This window comes from Bos mutus, chromosome 23 (genome assembly GCF_027580195.1).
Source record: "Bos mutus isolate GX-2022 chromosome 23, NWIPB_WYAK_1.1, whole genome shotgun sequence".
Taxonomy (NCBI): Eukaryota; Metazoa; Chordata; class Mammalia; order Artiodactyla; family Bovidae; genus Bos; species Bos mutus.
Window position 1 is genome coordinate 34,846,231 of NC_091639.1, and position 21,351 is coordinate 34,867,581.

The 21,351-nt window shown below is 40.2% G+C and overlaps 1 protein-coding gene across 2 annotated transcripts in view; it reads right to left on the reverse strand.

Annotated features, from left to right (window-relative positions):
- LOC102266095 (adenylate cyclase type 10) overlaps window positions 1-20,967 on the reverse strand; it is a 38,977-nt gene extending 18,010 nt beyond the window's left edge. Inside the window, exons 1-17 of one of the 2 annotated variants that reach the window (XM_070360932.1) lie at window positions 20,677-20,967; window positions 16,712-16,750; window positions 15,824-15,967; window positions 12,656-12,861; window positions 12,287-12,377; window positions 12,102-12,190; window positions 11,163-11,354; window positions 10,657-10,778; window positions 7,629-7,705; window positions 7,336-7,525; window positions 6,791-6,846; window positions 5,921-6,074; window positions 5,571-5,760; window positions 4,302-4,388; window positions 2,308-2,579; window positions 1,618-1,754; window positions 605-730 (exon numbers count right to left, since the gene is read on the reverse strand). In XM_070360932.1, coding sequence (XP_070217033.1) covers window positions 605-730; window positions 1,618-1,754; window positions 2,308-2,579; window positions 4,302-4,388; window positions 5,571-5,760; window positions 5,921-6,074; window positions 6,791-6,846; window positions 7,336-7,525; window positions 7,629-7,705; window positions 10,657-10,778; window positions 11,163-11,354; window positions 12,102-12,190; window positions 12,287-12,377; window positions 12,656-12,861; window positions 15,824-15,967; window positions 16,712-16,750; window positions 20,677-20,959 — 2,455 coding nt within the window. In that variant the 5' untranslated portion in view covers window positions 20,960-20,967. Of the gene's footprint in view, window positions 1-604; window positions 731-1,617; window positions 1,755-2,307; window positions 2,580-4,301; window positions 4,389-5,570; window positions 5,761-5,920; window positions 6,075-6,790; window positions 6,847-7,335; window positions 7,526-7,628; window positions 7,706-10,656; window positions 10,779-11,162; window positions 11,355-12,101; window positions 12,191-12,286; window positions 12,378-12,655; window positions 12,862-15,823; window positions 15,968-16,711; window positions 16,751-19,309; window positions 20,442-20,676 lie in introns of those variants that run through there. The other variant, XM_070360933.1, reaches the window with a different exon arrangement.
- Between the last annotated feature and the right edge of the window lie 384 nt (window positions 20,968-21,351).

Consider the following 21,351-nt stretch of genomic DNA (forward strand, 5'->3'; position numbering starts at 1 on the left):
AGACCATAGTTGACTTGAAGGTATGCTTAATCATAATATTCCTGAAAAGGGGTTAATAAAGTACCCTGGCCACTATACTTTTGAATAGAACTTTAAAACCTTCATGTATAAAAAGAGCACTCCCTGCCTAATTATGCCTACCCAATTCTGAGGGCTTTATTCTTCATCTCATCAGTCATTATAACCTTATACTTTGCACTCTTTTTGTTAAACTCCTGCTAGGTCCCTAACACTGTCTATTCACTAGCACCATGGATTTTCTTAAACCTCAGCAACATTTTCTCCTTTGATTACTGTCTCCTCCAGCACAGAAATATGCACAAAGGGAAACTCAGGTCATAATATTTATTAAATAACTAGAAAACTTTTCCAAGTCAGCCTCAAAGAGAACAGTGGGCTCAGTTATGTAAAACATAACTCAAGTAGCATTACAAGTCTTTAACAACTCTTTGGGCAGTGCCAGAATTTATTTCTGAAAGGCAGGTTTCCTTTTGGAAGAAATGAAGCTAGTGTGATAATGAGGGTTCTATACTCAATCACCCACCAAATTACTAAGTGCAATGACATCCGTAATTGATTCACATGAGGTCTTCAAGGGACCTGCCTTTTAATAACGGTGGAAGAAGCACTGTATCCAAGTTCACATCATCCTTGACTGTGCAGACATAAAGTTCCTGGTCTTCAGAGCTGGCAGGAGAAACACTGTACATGGTGGATTTCATGGCATTGGCTGTAGGGAAAGAAGACTATGATTGAGGAAAATGCCACGCTCAGTCGCTGTAGTTTTAAAGACACAAGATTACAAGAATGTACTCAAGACACTGAAAGGTTTGGGTGAATGAAGCACACACCTTTAAAGTGGTTTACCCCACCCATCCTGCCTGCTCTCTCATTTCTCTTAGAAACTAACAACATTTTCTGAAATACACAATACCTAACATTCTTACGCTTCCTGTTTACCTCCCAACATCCCTCTCTGCTACTGCATTACAGCTTGAGGATGCCTTTCTGGATTTATACCTCTTTCTTTTTCCCTTCTCCCATTCTCCATTCAAACCCTCAAGTCATCCTTCTCATCACTAATGTGCAATTCTCTACTAGACTCTCATATTTATCAATCCTCTTTGATGTTTATAAATCCTATTTTTAAATCCCCACTTCTGCTCAAAAAAAGAACTAAAGTAGATGGACTCAATTACTTTATCTGAGGCAGGTATTCAGTGTTTTCAACATGAAAAGTAGAAGAAGTGTTAGTTGCTCAGTTGTATCCGACTCTTTGTGACCCCATGGACTGTAGCCCGCCAGGCTTCCCTGTCCATGGAATTCTCCAGGCAAGAACACTGCAGTGGGTAGCCCTTCCCTTCTCCAGGAGATCTTCCTGACTCAGGGGTGGAACCCAGGTTTCCTGCATTGCAGACAGATTCTTTACGGTCTCAGCCACCAGACGGTAAACATAGCTGCATATTATTTGTACGGTTCACTTAGCCAGGAAGGCCTAATCCAGTTTATAATGTCAGCAGGGAGTAGGCATATGCCTAATAAGGGCCAGGTGATGCCATGTTCAGAAATGAACTCCAGCAGCGGGACCAGGGTAGAATCTTGGGAAGCTCAGCTTACCTGAGAGGGTCTCCCACTTGCTGTTCTCCACTTCCTCCTTTTGGAGGTCATGAAAGCACAATACGTTTTTAGAGAGAAGATCCTGGCATAAGACCTCACAATAAAGGGGGTTTCCAAAGCACCTGCGGAGAAGGTAGCTGTAGAGAGGTAAGCAGGGGATTGCTGACTAAAGAGGCCCACTTGAAGCGAGCCAAGCATAATGGTATTTCATAATGAGGAATACTTCTTTTGTTAAAGTCAGTCCCTGATGATATACACTAACAGAGGGAAGCAGCAGCACAGAAATGTAAAAAGACGTTTCTGACTGGTTTTGTAATGTATTTGGGCAGTAACTTTTCTCTCAACTATTTTGCTTGAAATACTTTGCTTGCTTAGCTATTTTGTTGAAAAGGAACTAATATCCCCTTGCTGAAGGGTCTGGAAGAAATTGGCCTGGCCACACATAATGGAAAAATTAAGCAAGCCATCCAAGTCCTAACTGTCCTATGAAAACCTGGGTGAATGGTTCGGGGAGGTAGCCCTTTTACTGGGTTACTAGGAGACTGTCTACTCTTAAATCCACTTTTGGGCTTCATCATGGTTTCTAATGCCCTTCTCTCCCCCAACTCTGGTGTGAGACCTGAGCCTTCTCTTATATTATGGCACTGGCTCCGCCCTTAATCAAGTGCCCAGCTAGTCCTAGCCACTCACGTCTGCAGCTCTTGGGGGATGCTCACCACCCCCAGTTCCCAACATGCCATTCTCAACAGTGAGGTCGCTGCCAACTTTGAAATGGGCACCAGGACAGCTGGAGGGCTCTGCAGGAAGTGCTGGGCCTGGCCACACAGGGTGGAGGTAGTGGTCAACGTCATCACCATGATGATAGGCACACCGGAGAGCAATGTTCCCAAAAATTCCCAGGAAGCTGCATCTACATACTGGGCCTCGTCAATGAGGAAAATCAGTGGTGTTTCCCTTACTGCCTGGAAATAACAGTAGAGAAACAATGATAACCTCTGATTAGAAATGAAGTCACCTGATTTTCAAATCTACCATGAACTTCCCATCAACACCTTAAATGTCAGTACAGGCTGGTATTTTCAGAGTAAAATGTAAACTAAGCCCAGGTAATATTTTACTTTATAAATATAAAATAGAGCCTGTATATCTAATTCCTAAAGAAATGTACTGAGCTTCTTTGAACATGAAAATACTCTAATTGAAATATGAAACAAACATCAAAATGTTCTCCAAATCAAACCTGAAGCTTTCAAATATTTCATTTTGGCAAAAGCTTCAAACTGTGTGGGAATGCATAGTATTTTTTATACAGTAACTTCCAAGCCAGGCTGCACATCAGAATTACCTGGGAGTGCTAGCTAAAACCACCAATTATCATGTTCCACTCATGTAGACTTTTAAAAAAGTATTCTCTTTAATCCACATTCTCCGCCCACCTTCCATTCCCCACTGCCACAGGTAATCATGCTAGTATACTTATCATACCACCTTCTGCTTGTACTGCATTCCTATAAAATGTGCATTGCTGTTTTGTCAAGTAAAGTGTTTTTATGTAAATGGTACTGTATTACAGGTCTCATTATTTCTCTTTTTACTCAGGATTTCAAAAACTGGTTTATAACATTATATGTTTTATGTGTACAATATTATATTTTAACTTCTGTACACACCACACCGTGCTCACCACCGAAGGTATAGTTTCCATCCATCACCATATAGTTGACCTCCTACCCTCTGGTAACCAATACTCAGTTCTCTGTATCTCTGTGTTTGCTTTTGCTCATTTATTAATATTCAACATGAATGAAGTTATATGGTATTTGTCTTTCTCCATCTGATTTATTTCACTTAGTATGGTGCCCTCAAGTTCCATCCATGTTGTCAGAAATGGCAAGAAATTATCTTTTTTATTCAGCCATTCATTTGGATAGATACATGCATCCCTATGTTCACTGCAGCATTACTTATGAAAGCCAAGATGCAGAAACAACTGAAGTGCTGGCCGATGGATAAATGGATGAAGAATATGTGGTGTATAAATACGTATATGTATATATACACACTCAGCCATAAGAAAAGATAAAATATTCAGGATTATTTTTAGATCACTCTGTGTTGCTATGTTTTCACTTTCTGCCTTACTTCTAATATCGGCACTATATATACTCCAAGTTTCATCTGTAAATTCATGCCAACACCTCCCTAACCTTCACAAACAAAACACTGTAATGAACCAGCTACCTGGGATTTATATCCAGAAGTAGAACTGCTGGGTATAGACAATGGTTTTATTAAAAATTTGACTGGTTACTTCAACATAGCTTTCCAGAATGGATATATCAGTTTCTTCTTATACAGATCCTTGACTCTGGAATCCTAGACTGGGGACTGAGTATCTGTATTTTTGATAAATAGGAGGTAAAGTAGCTATCCACCTGCATCTAGAAATCACTGTTTTAAGTTACTAAAATTTCATTAAGAAACAGGATCAGGAAAGAGCAAACACCTTTTCTTGTATGCTGTGCTGTAGGATGGATTCAATGTTAAAATAAATATAACAATGAAGATATCAATACATATGTAGGCCAAGAAATGTCTAAGTCCAGGTAATATGTGGATAGATTAAAATGAGCATAAACCATTTCCACCTATTAAAATTAATGGTATGTAGCAAAAATACCCACCTTCTCAAGCACTTCAAAAAAACATGCTTTAATCTTCTGTTGTCTGGCCAGGTCATCCATGCGTGAAACTTTGAAGGATAAGGGAAACTGACCAGGAAAATTAACCATATATTATCATTCAAAATGACAATCTAATAAAAATATACAGGTTCTCAAAAGCAAAGAGAAAATGATTCTATTTTGAGTGAGAATGGGTTTCTACAGGAGTGGGCATAGGGTTACAAATACCAATCAATATATAGTTCAGAGGGTGAGACTGAAAGTTCACTGGTGGTTGGAGAGAGACATCTCCTTTTCATGCTGACCTTTGGCAAACCCTTAAAGGATCAAGACTGAGGAATAAAGTGACAGGTCAGACTTAGCAATACCACTCTGGACAATTCTAGTACCCCGGTTATTCTAAATATACCAAAATGAATGTAGCATGAGACCTGTGAGAAAGACTTGCAATGGACATCCTCAACATTGTGCTAGGCTGAAGCACATGAGCTACCAAGCTACCATGGGCCCGAGAGCCCAAGTGAGACTGCTCCTTGACGACTTCAGGCAAGGCCTGTCTTAAGACAGCAGTCTGCTGAGGGACTGGAAAGACTTTTGTTTTCTCTATTTTTCATTAGATACAATGCCCTGCATGCTGGGTAGATTAGGAGAAGTGATGGAGGATGAATAAATGGAATTGTGGACCAGGGAATTCTTAGTCTACTTGCTATTGGGTACTACATAAATCCTAGATCACTGGAAGCTTTTGAGATTCAGATGCTCGTTCAAGTGACATACTCCCTGACGCAGGAATGGAAAGGGAACGTTAAAGAACAAGATGCTGCAACCAACTCAAGAACACATGGATACAATTGCTGGGTATCCTCAACTGGTCAGTATCACCTTTTTAGCACTTTCACATTTATAATGTACTCCACATCCTCTAAAATTCATACAAAAACCACATAAAGTACTACAACTGTCATTTTGCAGGTGCCAAAACTGAGGGTCAGAAAGGCTAAGTGATTTGTGCCAAGACATACAACTAGCACATTTCAGAGTTGGTCCTAGAATCCATTCTCCTCAAAAAGGAAAAAGTCTGGGTTCTGGTGTCAAAGACTTTTCAAATCTCAATCCTGCCATTGCTAACTCTGTGTCCTTAGGATATATGTACATATATGTACATATGGCTAAAGGGTTTTAGATTAGAAGACAATACTGGGTCCAATTATCCACCAAAAATATCAGTAATATCAGTCACCCAGTTCACACAGCTATCGCCTTCGTTACCTTCACAAAGAAGAGGTCATTAAAAAGGCAGTGAAGTGGCTCCTCCACTACACCACTGAGCTGTTTGTGGAGGCGCTCTTGCCGGTAATGGGCTGGGCATGTATCAATCTCGAAGAAGATGGCCATGAGGGTCTGGACGGCGTAGAAGCACTGCTTGGAATCCGCTTTCTTCAGCTTCAACGGCAACACCCTGGTGAACGTTACTATGGTCACTGGGAGTCCCCTGACGCACAGAGAGGCCTCACTCCAGCAGCCCAAGGACGCTGAATCTAATGATACAAGAGTCTCACCAGCGAGGGAAAGGAGCCCCAAGAGAAATACACGCTAACTCAGAAATCAAGACTCTTTACCTGTGCCCTTCCTTCTGGGCCAGGAAGTTTATTTCAGCCAAGAGCTGACTTTTTCCACTGCCTTTTCCACCTTCATATAGAACTGCCTGTCCCTTCTTCTGGTGCAAACATTCCTGCTGTGCCATTCGGAAAGCTTCCAGTTCTTTCTCCCGGTCTGTTAAAGAGACAAGGAGCACATAACATACCTGTACTTCTCAGCAGATACTTATTTATTTGAATTAATTTGTGAAGGTAATTCTCAGAATGGCTTTTTGCCCCAGAATCCTTGACAGAATTCCATTACTTGATAAACCTTCAGATCTTTTTTTCCAGAAAATCAACTTTGGACTATATATAAATGTGTGTTGGGCTTACAGGCTTGCTCCAGAGCCTAAGTAATAATATTGAGGACAAGGAGGCACCATATGGACATGGGAGCTACTATATCTTCTCAGCTTTTTGTAAAAAAAAATTCCATTATAACTATTGAGTGTTCAGACTCTGTCACTGCTATGTGAAAATAATGGTCTAGTGGATATAGATAAAACAGATATAAAGACAGGGAATACACAGTATGGGTGAAACAGTCTTGGTGCTATCGTCACTATCTCAGGATGAGGAATTTCCCTCTAAAGATTCCTCTCTAAAGATGAGAATCCTTACAAAGATTCTTACTAAATGTTGGAACTTGAAATGTAAACATCCAGCATGGAAAAGAAATGGCAAGTCCGCCTCAAAATTAACATAAATTCACTAAGAAGGTTGCTCTCTATTTTCTATTACAAGTTTAGGTGCATTTAGTCTCTTTTTGCTTCTTAAATCACATTTTGCTTTTTAAATCACATTTAACCATCTACAAAATTATGACTTAAGGTAAAAAGGGAAACTTACCTAGCAAAGAGTGATTTTTATTTCTCTCTGTGGCCAAATGTCTCTTCCCAAACATTCTGGGGAAAAGGGCAAAGGGAAATGTGTTGATTAAAAACAGATTGAGATAGACAATATACTTTTAAATAGAGAAAAAAAATAGAGGACAAGTTGTTCTTATAAACAAATATTTTCAAACCATCAAAGAGGTCCAGAGTTCTGTATAAATGTTTTTAAAAAACTAAAAACATTTGGAAGGGGAGAAAAACTATTAATTTTTCCAGGCTTAGGGAAGTAAATAGTGAAAGTACACAAAGAAAAAAGAACATCTAGACTAGTGACCTGCTACTACTGTTCTCTTCATGTTGGACAGAAGTTCACTGAGGAACGAGCTAAGAGCTAAACATAAAAGCTAAAGATCGCAGAAACCCTCCTCTTATGTCTCTTATTCCATCAGGCCAGTATTAGAAGCATCGTTCTCTCTAACTTCATACAATCAAGCACTGATTATTTCTATGCCCTGATTCTATAAAACAGATGGGAGTGAATTATTGCATAATGACACTCACATACATCTTCTATGGCCAACGTATTCATACATCTTCCCTGGGTTAGAGATATTTTTCATCATTTTCTCTGGGAGTTTCTTGAAGTTGTAAGCAGGTAGCATAGATCTCAGATATGTTACCTCATCACAGGACACCAAACCCGGATAAGCAGTTATCATTCTTGCCACGAGGCTTACTTTTGGGCCAATAACTGTATTGCAGAGACAAGAAAAAAAAGGATGGAGACTTTTTGATTACCTCCTCCATCTTTGCCCTCTAAATCACAGACCTAACAGTCCAATATCCTTTCCTACCTGTATATTCGTGTCTTGAAACTGCCCCAACCATGCCACAGAATACTGGTCCATTGGTGATACTGATGGAAACAAGCCTGGGGATGAGAAAAATAACAGTTGGTAACTATGCACTCAGAAGCCACTGCTTCAGGCACCAGACTGCCACTCCCCTAGATCCAGAAGTCTAGTTTTAGAGCTCAGAATGCACAGGGCCAGAGGCTGCTGTCAGACAGCACCACATGGTGGGTACAAAGTACTGAATATTGGGGAAATAGTCAAAAGGAACAAAATGTTTCTCCTTCTCAGGAATGGCAGTTGAAGAGCTATTAGTAGTAAAAACACTAAAAATACCTTGTATCTATCAGATACTTTATGTGTGCTCTTTGAAGTACTTTCAAATTCATTATCTCATCTGATCCTTTGAGGGATAATTAGCAACAAACATGTGAGGCATGCAGGGCAAATATTTAAAATCCATTTGACAGAAGGAAAAAAAAAAAAACTGAACCCATTAATTAACTTTCCCAGAGTTGTACGAGTTAATGTTAGAATCAGAATGAGAATCCAGGCCTCCTGACTCCCAGACCAATGTTATTTCCACTACACCGCACTACTTCACATAAAATCCCAAACTGAAAAGTAGATCAATAGAACTATACAGGATTAATGGAACAAATAATGCTAGAATGTGAGAGAAAAGGAATACTCAGAACATCAGGCTGCTGATGGAAGCATTTCCCAAAATATACTCCTTAGAACATTCATCCTTCTGGGTTTTTATATGTCTTGGTGTTTGGTGATCAAGTAAATTTGGGAAATGTTGAATAAAACAAAATACAGCAAATATCTTCATTGTCAGACTACTCAGAAACCTTGATGTTAATGTATATTGTGAACCTTCAAGAAGGAAATATAGTTGCATCAATTCCCAACATACATGACCATGAAGATATTTTCTTTCAGTATTTTTATAAGGACTAATGTTCTACCAAACACACTTTAGGAAATTACTGAATCAGTAATTATCTTTAAGGAAAAAAAAAAAACAAAAAACACTGACCTGGAAACTAGATTTTAGAATCTATCACTGTCAAATTACTTGGCTTTCTAACATGACCTATGGGTCTTAGTTTACTTAAGTTAAGGAGGCCAAATGAGATGAACTCTAAGATCTTGTCTAGCTCTTAACATCTACAATGAAAATGAAAGTGAAAGTCACTCAGTCACATCCGACTCTTTGCGATCCCATGGAATTCTCCAGGCCAGAATACTGGAGTGGGTAGCCTTTCCCTTCTCCAGTGTATCTTCCCAACCCAGGGATTGAACCCAGGTCGAACTAAGGATCAAACCAAGGATCAAACCAGGATCGAACCAAGAGCTAGACAAGATCTGGAGAGCTCATCTCAACATCTACAAGGTTCTAAACTAAAAAAGACTGAAAGGACCAAATTATGGTCTAAGAGTCACAGAAGGCATGCTTAAAGGCATTGTAAGATGGTCTCTAATGACCAAAGAAATGACTATCTTATTCAACAGTAAGGGCTAACAGCAGGAGCCTTGAAGACCAGAAGTCAGTGCAAAATTTGGAAACAGAATAGACCGCACTGGAAGGAATGGCTTAGCATACTCATACTGGAGGTACGACTGGCAAGTAGGCTGTAGTATCTGTGGATCTCAACAAGCCTGAAAGAACTGCCATCACATACCTGGTGGCTCAGATGGTAAAGAATCTGCCTGCAATGCAGGAGACCCAGGTTTGATCCCTGGGTCAGGAAGATCCCCTGGAGAAGGGAGTGGCTACCTACTCCAGTGTTCTTGCTTTGAGAATTGCATGGACAGAGGAGCCTGGTGGATTACAGTCCATGGGATCCCAAAGAATTGGACACAACTGAGTGACTAACACTTTCACTTTTCACTGAGTATCTATGAAGCAACTGTAGCATCTTATCTATAAAATACCAGGTTGGCCAAAAGGTTTGTTTGGATTTTTCTGTTACATCTTATTGATAAGCCTGAATGAACCTTTTGGCCAACCCAGTAAGAAGTTGAATGAGACAATCTCTAAGTTCTGTTTCAGTATGAAAAGGGAATATTTGTATTTTGTAAGAGGCAGCTATGAGGTAATGAAAATAACACAGGTTTGAGGACAGAAGATCTGGGTGTCATTACCAGTTCTTCTACATGCTAGTAACCCCTCTTCTGGGGCCTCAGTTTCCTCATGTGTAAAAGGATACAAATGTTCACACTACTAGCACATACTAAAGTATTTTAAAAATGTTAAAATATTATGAAAGTATGTGATATAATTTTTATTCATCTTGAATAAGTATGGCAAGCGAACAAATCTTTGACTCAATGTTGACATTAGGAACGACTGTTTTTCAAATCTATTCATGTACACACTTTCCTTATAGCTTTCTAGTGGGAAAAAAAAAAAAAAAAAAAACCCAAAACGGTCATTTGAAAAATTCTAACCAATCATGTCATAGTTGCACAACTTCATTAGGACTAGGCTTTTGTAGGTGGGAGAGTGGTGTGGATATGGAGGCAGGAGATCAATTCAGTGTGAATTCCAGAAAAATCAACAGGACTGGGAAAGACCAAGAGTGAAAGCCAAGAAGAAGAGCGTTGACCAGCTGTGGTCCCTTCTTATCGAGGTAATTGCTCCACAACTTCTCTTCCTTCCCCTCCTCTCCCCAAAGACAGGCAGCCATCTCTTCACATACAGATATATTAGTTGTATATTAATTTACACATTGGTTGTCCCTTTGCAGTGTTCTAGCATCTTGCTATGCATACTCTGCACCTTCCCCTCTCCCACCCTACTGGATGAAAACTTACACCCATTTCCCCTGGGAATCGAGCACACAGTTCTGTATCTAGTGATTTCTTAACATATCTTGTCTTCTGACTTCCCTTAGCATGCTTCCTCCCCTTTAGGCGGACTCTGGATGCTCTCAACCCTGCTACTTTTACCACCTCCTACCCTGCCTGCAGAACCCCACTGGGTCTGAGAAGCTCCTCTCTGCCCCACCTTCCTCCTCACTTGGTCTCAGCAAGATTCTCCCAGCAGAAGCTGAAGATGCTGAAGGAGCTCTCCAGGGCATATGCACACTCGTCTGGCTTCTTATCCCCAGGAAGGCCGAAAACACAGAGGAACATGCAGCCCTGAGACAGGTGACAAAGAAAGAAAAGGGAAATTGACCTGGGGAAGAAATATAGCTTGCCTCAACTGAACCAGCTTCCCTGAGTGAAGCCAGACCTTCATGGCTGGGTTTTCTATTAGACATGAAGGAGTCTAGGATCTAGGATTCTAGGATCCTAGGTCACATCAACATGGAAATTGTTAAAGAAAGAATAGAAAAACTTCATTTAACTATATAAAGAACTGAAATTTAAAACACCAGAGAAATATGTTAAGAACTTTCAAAAATTCAATTTCTAGTCTCTATTTTTGAGAGAGAGTGTCTATCAGTGAGAGAGAAACTGGTCATAAGACTATTATTCCTTACTCACCATTAATGTTGATATGTCAAGTTCCCTTGTACTTACTGTCTCAAACATAAAGATCCGGCTCAGCTGGCCACCCCCTGTCTCTATCACTGTGGAGATGTATAACGCAGCCTCCTGGATAAGATGGCACAAATGCAACACCCATGCTGTCTTGTGGAACTCGAGGCTGACCAAAACCATAGTCACAGTGCGGAATTCGGATATATACTCCATAGGCTGGCCTTCATCAATCTACAAAGACACGGTGAGTCACCTTGCTGTATCTTCAACTTTCAGTATCATGGTTAGGCATTTAAGTTCTATATTCCATGGTAAACATGAGAAAATAACTTTCGGATATCAGACAAAAAACTTAAAATTCAGATTCAAGAGGCATCAGATCAGATCAGATCAGATCAGTCACTCAGTTGTGTCCGACTCTTTGTGACCCCATGAATCGCAGCACGCCAGGCCTCCCTGTCCCTCACCAACTCCCAGAGTTCACTCAAACTCACGTCCATCGAGTCAGTGATGCCATCCAGTCAAGAGGCATAGAGCATGTACCAACTAGTGCACTTGGAGTTAAAATCATTTGACTTTAAATCTAACTTACTGATGAAATTTGCCAAGCTTTTCTATTTTCCTCTCTAAGACATAGTTTGATATATCTATTAGTCTTTATATCACTTACTACAGGATTCACATATACAGAATCAATCAACACATATTTACCAAGCATACACTCTATACCTTATTTACAGAGTACTAGTTTCCAGAGGGACAAACAAAAACCAAATATGGTTTCTAATTTCCAGGACTGAGAAATCTAAACTCATAAGACCTGTCAGTAATTGGTGCAGATGGGAAAATCTGCTGGTATTACTATAGGGAGGAGATGAACTGGATCAATATGAATGGTTGTCACATATGTACATGTACACTTATTTATACAAACACACACACAGCCTACACACAATGACTCAAGAACTAGGAAACAACCTTCTTCAAAAGGTTTTTCATTATGTGCTTCCGCAGGGTTTGCTGAAGTGCAGAATCTGGATCCAACTCCAGAGCGGCTCTTAGAATGTCTGAGAGAAGGAAAACAAACAAAACGTCTCCAGCCATGCAGAAAATTAATCTTTGAAATGGGCACGGGTAGTATAATAAAGGACAAAGTCACTTACCAGCACTTGTCCGGTAATGTGGCAGATAATCGAGGCACTTGTAAAAATGCTCATCAAAATCAAATGGGTCAATGATCCGCATATCTCTTAACTATAGAAAGGGAACTGCTCAATTCGGTGTCCACCCACCAACTGGATTACCTTTGGTTCTTTAATAGAGGGCTGAGGATGGCATTTCCCTTGTTTGTTGCTTATCTTTTCCGCCTTACTATTCTGCCTTATTTTCCTGGGAGAGTATCCCTCACCTCCCTCCAAAATAAAAGTTCCAGTGGCTACTGGGTTGGCCTGGTGTTGAGCACAGCCAGAGTACTACCCTGCGCAGCAGGAAGTCCTTTTCAGGACTTTCAGTGGATGTGACCAGCCTCCTACCTTCACAGCTTCATCCTCCCGCATGATTTCCACTTCAAACATGTACTGCTCACAGAGCTTCCAGCAGTTCCAGGACAGGACAATCTCATTTGCTTGAGCCAACCGTTGAGCTAACTGCACACCATCTACATCCCGGCCAATCACCAAGAGGTACTGGCGCTGCTCATCTCCAACAATAACCTGGGAAATCCGACCTGCAGATAGACCTATCCAGAGAAAAGAAGACAACTGATGTCCAGACAAACTCAGCCGGCAAACTATGCAAAGAGTTGGGGGGGTGGGGTTGGAATCCTCACATTGCTTTATACATCATACCAAACTCATTGCCCACAGCTGCAGAAGTATTAGGTGAGCTCACCCTCAAAAATTATACCTTGCCCCAGATTTCCTTCTGTGTTAAATACACCTACAGGCAGACATTCAAACAAGCCTGTGTTGTATGAGGGAAGAAACTCTTGGATCCTAGGCGTCCAAGAATCTTCTCTTTAAATTGTTCTTCTAATAGATAGCTAGGTCCTGATGGCAGAGACCAAATGGTTATGCTAAGGAACTCGGCCACTCTGTAACCACACCAGCTCTCCTCATACGTGACCAGGACTGAGAGAGTAGACAATCAGTATTTACCACGAATGGGCTTTGCCATACCCTTTTTTTCTGCCTCCTGTTTTTCTTGCTCTGGAGGATTTTTTTTATTGTTAATAACAGCTGAAAAACTGGCTTGCTTGCCAGGAAAGATATGACTATAACCACGAGAAGAAGTATGCCCTTAGGTAAGTCACCCAATCCAACAAGGGAAAAGCAATTTTAAAAGAATGACAGAGGTATATACTTTTGGTATACAATTTTGGTTTTTACAAATGTCTGTAAATTTGAAAACACAGCAATGTAAACCATCTAAAATGAAATACAGGGAGGAAAAAAGAAACAATGAACATAGCAACAGCAAGCTGTGGGACAATTTCAAGTAGTCTCGTAGGTATATAACTGGACAGAGGAAGAGTTAAAAGTTATTTGAAGAAATAATGGCAGAACATTTTCTAAATGTTACAAAAACTAGAAACCTATAGAACCAAGAATCTCAGATTCCCAAGCAAAAGAAAAATTAAGAAAACTGTACCAAGGTACATCATTATCAGATTACCTAAAACCAGTGATAAAGAAAATATATTAAAAGCAGCTGAAGTGGAAGAGGAGACACAATATATACAAAGAAACAGAAATAAAGCTGAAAGTAGATTTTTTGTTGGAAACACTGCAAGCTAGAAGACAGCAGAACAGCTTTCATGTAAGAGGGGAAAACTCTGTCGATCTAGAATTCTATACCCAGGGGAAATACCCTTCGAAAACAGAGGTGAAGTATTTTTTTTTTTTGCAGACACAAAAACATATCTACAGCAAACCCATACTATGAGAAATGTTAAAGGAAGTTCTTCAACCTCAAACAGACAATAAAAAAGGTTGATTAGGACATGGAGAAATTGGAACTTTCATACATTGCTGGCGGAAATGTAAAATGGTACAACCACTTTGGTAAAAAAAAAAATTAACAATTTCTGAAGAAGGTAAACATGCATCTACCATTATGACCCAGCCCTTTCACTCCTACGTATTTAACCAAGAGAAGTAAATGCAAATGTCCATACAAAGACTTGTACAGAGATGTTCATGACAGCTTTACTTGTAATAGCCCCAAATGGATAACACTGAATGATGAATCTCAAATTATGCTGAATTAAAGTAGCCAAAAAGTACATACTGTATGATACCACTTATATAACATTATTTAAAAATTAAAAATAAACTCTAAGATAGAAAGGAGATCTGTGATTGTTTGGGGATGGGGAGAGAAGGGAGGGAAAGCTTATAAAGGGGCACAGAAAACTTTAGTGAGTGCTGAATATGTTCATTATTTTGATTGTAGTCATGGTTTCAAAAGTATATACATATGTCTATGTACAGTATCAATTATGAATTATCTACCAATAAAACAAAAACCAGAAGAACAAAAAAAGGATGGTAGGAGAGATGCCATATAACTCAGAATACCGTTCTTCACTTCTGCTCTTCAAAATACCAATGAATAGCTGGAGCCAACCTTTGCCCTTACTTCAGAAACCCCTGGAGGTTGTGGACTCCTGTGAGGCAGTTTTTTGTATAGAGCTTCCCCTTCAGCCTTGACTCTGCCACTGTTGCAACTGTGGCCTGTGTTCAGTTTTTAAATTCGATGGCATTGTATTATATTTTTGATAATGTAATACAGTAACATAGTTCAAAAACCAAACTATATAAAGACTATACATTAAAGTCTTGATTCCAACTTATATATCTATCTATACTATTTTCCCCCAATAGGAAACTTTTATTAGTTTCTTATATATCTTTCTAGTGTTTCTTTATACAAATATAAACAAATAAAAATTCTTAACTTTTCCTCCTTACTCAAAAGGTAGCATACTAAACACAGTGCTCTGCATCTTGCTTTTTCTCACCTATATTTTGGAGCTATTGCTATAGCAAAACATCTTTTTTTAAAGTTGCAGAGAATCTCAGTAGGTAGACATGTTATTGTTTATTTAACTCGTCTTCCATAGATGTATTATTTTCACACTTTTATCACAATTTATATTGCAGCCAATAATTTTACACATATGATATTTTATAAATATTCAGATGTACCTATAGGATAAATGGTATGGTTGAAGGATAAATGTTAGGATTGCTGGATTGAAGAAAAAAATGCATTTGCAATCTTGGTAGAGATTACTGAATCAGCCTCCATGGAAGCTGTACCACTGCTGACTCTCATCAGCACTGTGTGAGGTTTACTCTTCACAACCTCATCAACAGTGTGCTCAGCATCTGAACTTTTCCATATCTAGAGATAAGAAATGATCTAAATTGGTACTTTCAGTTGGTATTTTTCTTATTATGAAGTTGACCAGTTTTCTACAAGTTACTAGGGATGTTTTCTTTATGTTCTACTTGTTCTTTGCTCATTTCTCTCTTAGAATGTTAGTCTTTTCTTGATTTTTATGTGTTTTTTCTATATTAGAAAAATTCACCTGTCTACATAAGTTGCAAATGTTTTTTCTCTAGGTTGTCATTTATCTTTTGAATTTTTATAGTGGTTTATTATTTTTAACTGATCACTCTTTTAGTAGCTATTACCTATCTTTAGCTGCAGGTCCTGGCCTTCTCTGGTATGATAGATCCCAAATTTCTCCTGTATCTCCAGACTGCATTTTGCCACCAGAGTAATGATGTCACTCAGTTGATTTTGTTCCACTGTCCAGAGTGCTAGGAGCACATTCCCTGCAGAGATAAAAAATAGGCTGACAAAGATCAAATACCCGAATTCACTCGCCAGGGCAAACCCACAGTAATGCAGATGTCATGCAAGGTGTTAGACAAGGTTTCTCGGCCCTATTTATCATGCCAGGTTAAAATACTACTTTAGATCCTCAAAACTAATCAGCTAAAAACATTACTAGGTAGAAGCTGAAATGTTCTTAAAACTAAGGCTATTTCTGGTAACCCTTTCTCTTTTTTCCATCAGTACATTAACAGAAAGAGGAGAGGTACTAGCTAACAAGTTCATAAAATGTAGGATTACATTCAAGTTGAATTCTAAGTTTTTAAGCGGTTTTATTAAATTTAAGTGAAAGGATAGGCCAACTCTATGGCAGATAGCTGTTAATGATCATAAGAGTTCTCCAGAAAGGAGAAACAAGCTAGACTTCTCTCCCTATCGTATACTTAGCTTCTGCTATTAGTGACCAAGTTTTTCGTCAGTTTTCTCATGAATGCGTTATAGGTACTTATTTTCCTGTCATTCAATCTGAACAAAATGTAAAGGACATGGGAGCTTACTACCGACACGGCTTTTCCATTAAATTGAGAGATCCTCCGAGGCAGAGACTGTGCCTTCCTCATCTTTGCTTTCCCAGGGCCCAGTACATGTTAAATAACCAAACAATGCTATATGCCAAATTCCATCTAAATATAGTCTTCTTAACTTACAGTGCTGTAAATACTAAAAAACAAACTGAAAAATACCTGTGATATTTAGGATATCTCCTCCAAAACAGAGCACATCTGAAATCAAGTAAGGGAGAGAGAGGAAAACGAGTCATAAATCAGAGATATACCAGATCACGGGCAGAGTCATATATGATGAAAAGAATGGCCTACTGAGTTTTTCCTCCAATTTTTTTCTGGTTAATTTATTCTCTCTAAAGCTCAGACTCCTTCTTTCTTTCCTCTAAATTCTCCCGCAAATCCGTGGTTCCTATATCCGTAGTCTCTAAAAACGGGAATGTCCTCCTCAAAAACCCTTTGAAGTTATCTTCAAAGCCATTCTATTTGTTCTCTGGATCCTAGTCCCTTTCACCTTCTTAAAAACTTCACTCCCTTTCTTATCTTCTCTCTACTTCATCATTCCCATTAATATATATTAAAAAAAAACAAACACCAAAGCACAACAAAATTAACCCATGTATTCTTGACTGTTTTCTTCTCTAGTTATTAGCTCATTTTTGTTATATTCCCAGCAAAACAATTCTCAAGAGACTGGTGATACACAAGTTTTTCCTCCTATCCTAATCATGCTTATTTTCTTTACCATTCTCTTCTCAGTTTATTCCAATTTGGCCATTTCCACCAATTCACTAAAATTATCATCAACAGCATTCATCTTGCTAAATTCACTACTTTTCTGACATCATTGCACTTGATACCCTTTCATTTTCAACCCAGCTAGAACGGCCCTCTTCTAGAGACATTACTTCCACTTAGTCTTCAGAAATACCACAAAATCCTACCTGACTGGCTGATTTACAGTCTCTTTTGTAGGTTCTTTCTCGGTTATCAAAATCCTCCCCTGGAATTCCTTAAGGCTTAGTCTTAGGCTCTTTATTTACACTCGCCCCATGCAGACTCAATCATTTATTAACTGTAATATCTTCATGCCATCAATTCACTTTTCAACTCTAACAGATCTATTCTCTGAGCTCCATCTCAATCACAGCTACTAACTTCATTTCTCCCCTTGAATGACTGACTTATTAACTTATTAACATCTTTAAACTCAATCTATTAAAATAGAGCCCTTAATTTTCCTTCTCAAAGCCATCTTTCCCATCACGATTCAGTGATTCCACCATATAACTCAGTTACAAAAGTCAGAAAACTTGAGAATCCGTTTCCTCACTGCTTCCCACTGAAATCTGATACATTAGAAAATCCTGTCTGCTGAACTGCGAAATATTTGTATTTCAAATCATCTCCATATAGCTCCCTTCATTGCCATATATCTAGACCAATGGTTTCAACTTTTACCGCATACTGAACTTGCCTGTGAAACTTTAAAAATCCTCATTCTTGGGCCTCACCCAAGACATTCTAATTTAACTGGTCTGGGGTGAAGTCTAGACAGGATTTTTAAAAGCTTCCTAAGTGGCATCCAATGTGCTGCCAAGGTTGAGAAACACTAACCTAGATAAAATCTCCATTATCTTGCTGCAACTGCTCCAAATGCCTCTTCCAGCTTCCATTCTTAACACCTATCCTCCATTAGTTCCCAATAATACAATCTCCACGGGGGTAGGCAGGTACTGCAGCTTTTTTATTTTCCCATCTGTTTTCAATACCCAGCAGTTCTTGCTTATAATACAAACATGATACATGATTTCCATCTCCTCCTTTCGTCCAAACTTGAAGAAATCAACTGAAAGACTTTATTTTTAAATTAAAAAAAAATTCTGGCCACACCCCACAGCTTGCAGGATCTTAGTTCCTGGACCAGGGATTGAACCTGGACTCCAGTATTGGAAGCATGGAGTCCTAACCACTGGATTACCAGGGAATTCTCTAAAAATCTTTTATACTTGTTCCTCAGGGGTACAGGGGCAGTCAAATAGTCACTTTACATGGCTAAAGGAAATGCCACAAAGTAATTATTCTGGTGAATCTCAGAATAATGATATAACTCAACAGGATTCTGTCAGTAAAGGAAGGCAATGTTATATTAGTACTAAAGTGTATAGGGCCAGAGTAATTTATGTTAGGTAGACCTAACTAGACTCAAAGCTCTTTGAAGAGTAGATTTTTGCATGCCCTGCACTTATTACAACGTATGTCACAGAGATGGTACTCAGAACATGTTTATTGTACAAATGAAAAGTCCCTCTCCCTTCCAGATTAGGCAAATATCCACAAACTTAATACACGGCAGAAAGTAAACACTCATTCCTACTTCAACAGATCAAAATGCAATAACAGAATGGGAAGGTGTTCTGTATGTTTTATCTGATATACACATGAGATACATATTACAGTTTGAAGAGACAACCTGAGGAATACTTTATTTTGAAATAAAATACAAATATATAAAGTAAAAAGCAGCACTTTCCTCCCCTTTCTGAACAGGATGAGTCAACATGATGTGAAACTGGGTATAATGGCAGATACAGGCAAAGATCTAGCTCATCAGTGGCAAAAAGATATTAAGATATTAACCAAAAGATATTAAGGATGAATGACACTAAAAGGATGTCACTTTTAGTGTGCATTTTAAAGTACCCCAGGTCCCCTTCTGTTACAAACCCTCAGGGGCCCAGCACCACACCTCTTTCCTCCCCCACAATAGTCACTCACGCTCCACGATGTCACTAATGTAATAACTGAAGATGTGGGCCAGTCTGTCCATGTCATGTTCCAACTTGCAGCTCAGGCTGAACCTGTCCATTAATGCTGTAAACCCTGACCACCAAAGCAAAAATCACTATGTTAGCTGCAAATCCTAAACTTTTAGGCTCTATTCCCTCCACACATCAGGCCAGTAAAACCGAAGATCTCTTCAAGATGAAGTGAAGTGAAGTGAAGTCGCTCAGTCGTGTCCAACTCTTTGCGACCCCATGGACTGTAGCCTACTAAGCTCCTCGGTCCATGGGATTTTCCAGGCAAGAGTTCTGGAGTGGGTTGCCATTTCCTTCTCCTCTTCAAGATGAGTCATTTCATTATCTTTTAACATGATGTTGCTTAGCAAGTACTCAAGGCCAGACTGGTTGCTGCTCCCTCTGGGAGTCCAGAGGGCCACCCTCCCCCATGTTTCCAGGAGCTGCCCATGGTGAAGACTCATCCAAATCCAGCTAGTGCTTTCCCATTACACCTTCTTAAGGCTCCCTGGCCCAGGGAAACTGTGGCATTCCCCCCTGCCCCACGTGAGGGACAGAGAAACCACTGACAAGGAGAATGGATTAAAGCCTTATGGAAAACTCATGGAGAGCTTTTCTAGGACAGACACCCGAATCACTCATTTTCATATCAGTGACACACTTAGCTCCATAAATATGATATAAATAAATGACTCTCATAGCAGTTGTGCACGCATATGAAGTCACTTCAGTCCTGTCCAGCTCTTTGTAACCCTATGGGCTACAGCCCGCCAGGCTCCTCTGTCCATGGGCTTCTCCAGGCAACAACACTGGAGTGGGTTGCCATGCCCTCCTCATACGTATCTTTCCCACCCAGGGATCAAACTAAGGTCTCTTATATCTCCTGCATTGGCAAGCTGTACCACTAACGCCACCTGCGAATCCCCTCTGCTGGGTCTTAACTCCTAGAACAATGGCGGGCACTTACTTACAGACTCAAAATAGGAATTAACTGAGCAAATAGAATCACTGGATGAAGCAGAATGTTTAATGGAAAATGCTCAAGGTTGGGAATAACTTGGGTTCAAAGCCTGCCATATGACCCTGAAAAATCCTTTCCCCTTTCTGTGTCTCAATTACATCGTCGCTGAAGTGAATTCCAGGGCTACGCCAGGTCGTCCGAAAAGGCGTCCTCCTGCTCTGCAAATGGCCCTCTAGTTTTCGGCGGAGGCGGCGAGAAGTGTAGACACACTCCGCCTTAGCTCACCCCGCGGCCACGCCCGTAACCGCCGCGGCCCAGACGAGCTGAAGCCTAACGGCTACTCCTCCAGCAGGTCGGGAGAGCGACGCGTCTCCCTTCGCCCTCACCCGTCACGTGGACGCCAAGGAGGACGCCCTGGGCCGTGGCGAGCTCGGGTTCAGATCCCCTGGGATTCCTGAAGACCAGTAGGTCGGGAAGCAGCGCCGCCAACCTGGCCTCTACTGGCCATAGAGGCGGCGCCGCCAGCCGCTTGGCGGTTGCCATGGCGGCGGCGGGCTTGCCCGTCGAGTTACCGGAAACGGGGGTCCCTCCGCGTAGTAGCCAATCTTCAACGACGGCCCTGACTGGTCCCTCCCACCAACCAATCAGTGCGGACTCACTTGGGGCCATTCGCTAGTTTTTCAGCGCTTTAGCACTAGCTCCGGCTTCCGGTGGGCGGGAAGGCGGACTGGGCGGTGTCTTCGAAGGAGCAAAACTTGACGTTTTAAAATGTTTGAAACATGAAAATGCTTCTACAATAAAACTGATCAACTGGGACAAGTATCGAAAGGGCGGTCCTTTTCATTTCACCGGCATTGAAAGTTGGGTCATCTTAGTTTCTAAGGACGAATTCCATTTGGCATCTGACGAAAGCAAACTCAGAATGGTTTTTTAATACCGTTAGACTAAGGCTGTTTAACACAGGCAGTCCTTTTCTTCCGTTTTTGTTGTCTGCCAGGTCATTCGGTATCATGGGAGTATTTCCCGAGCCGTTTCTCTCGCACTTTTGTGTGAAAAGGTAC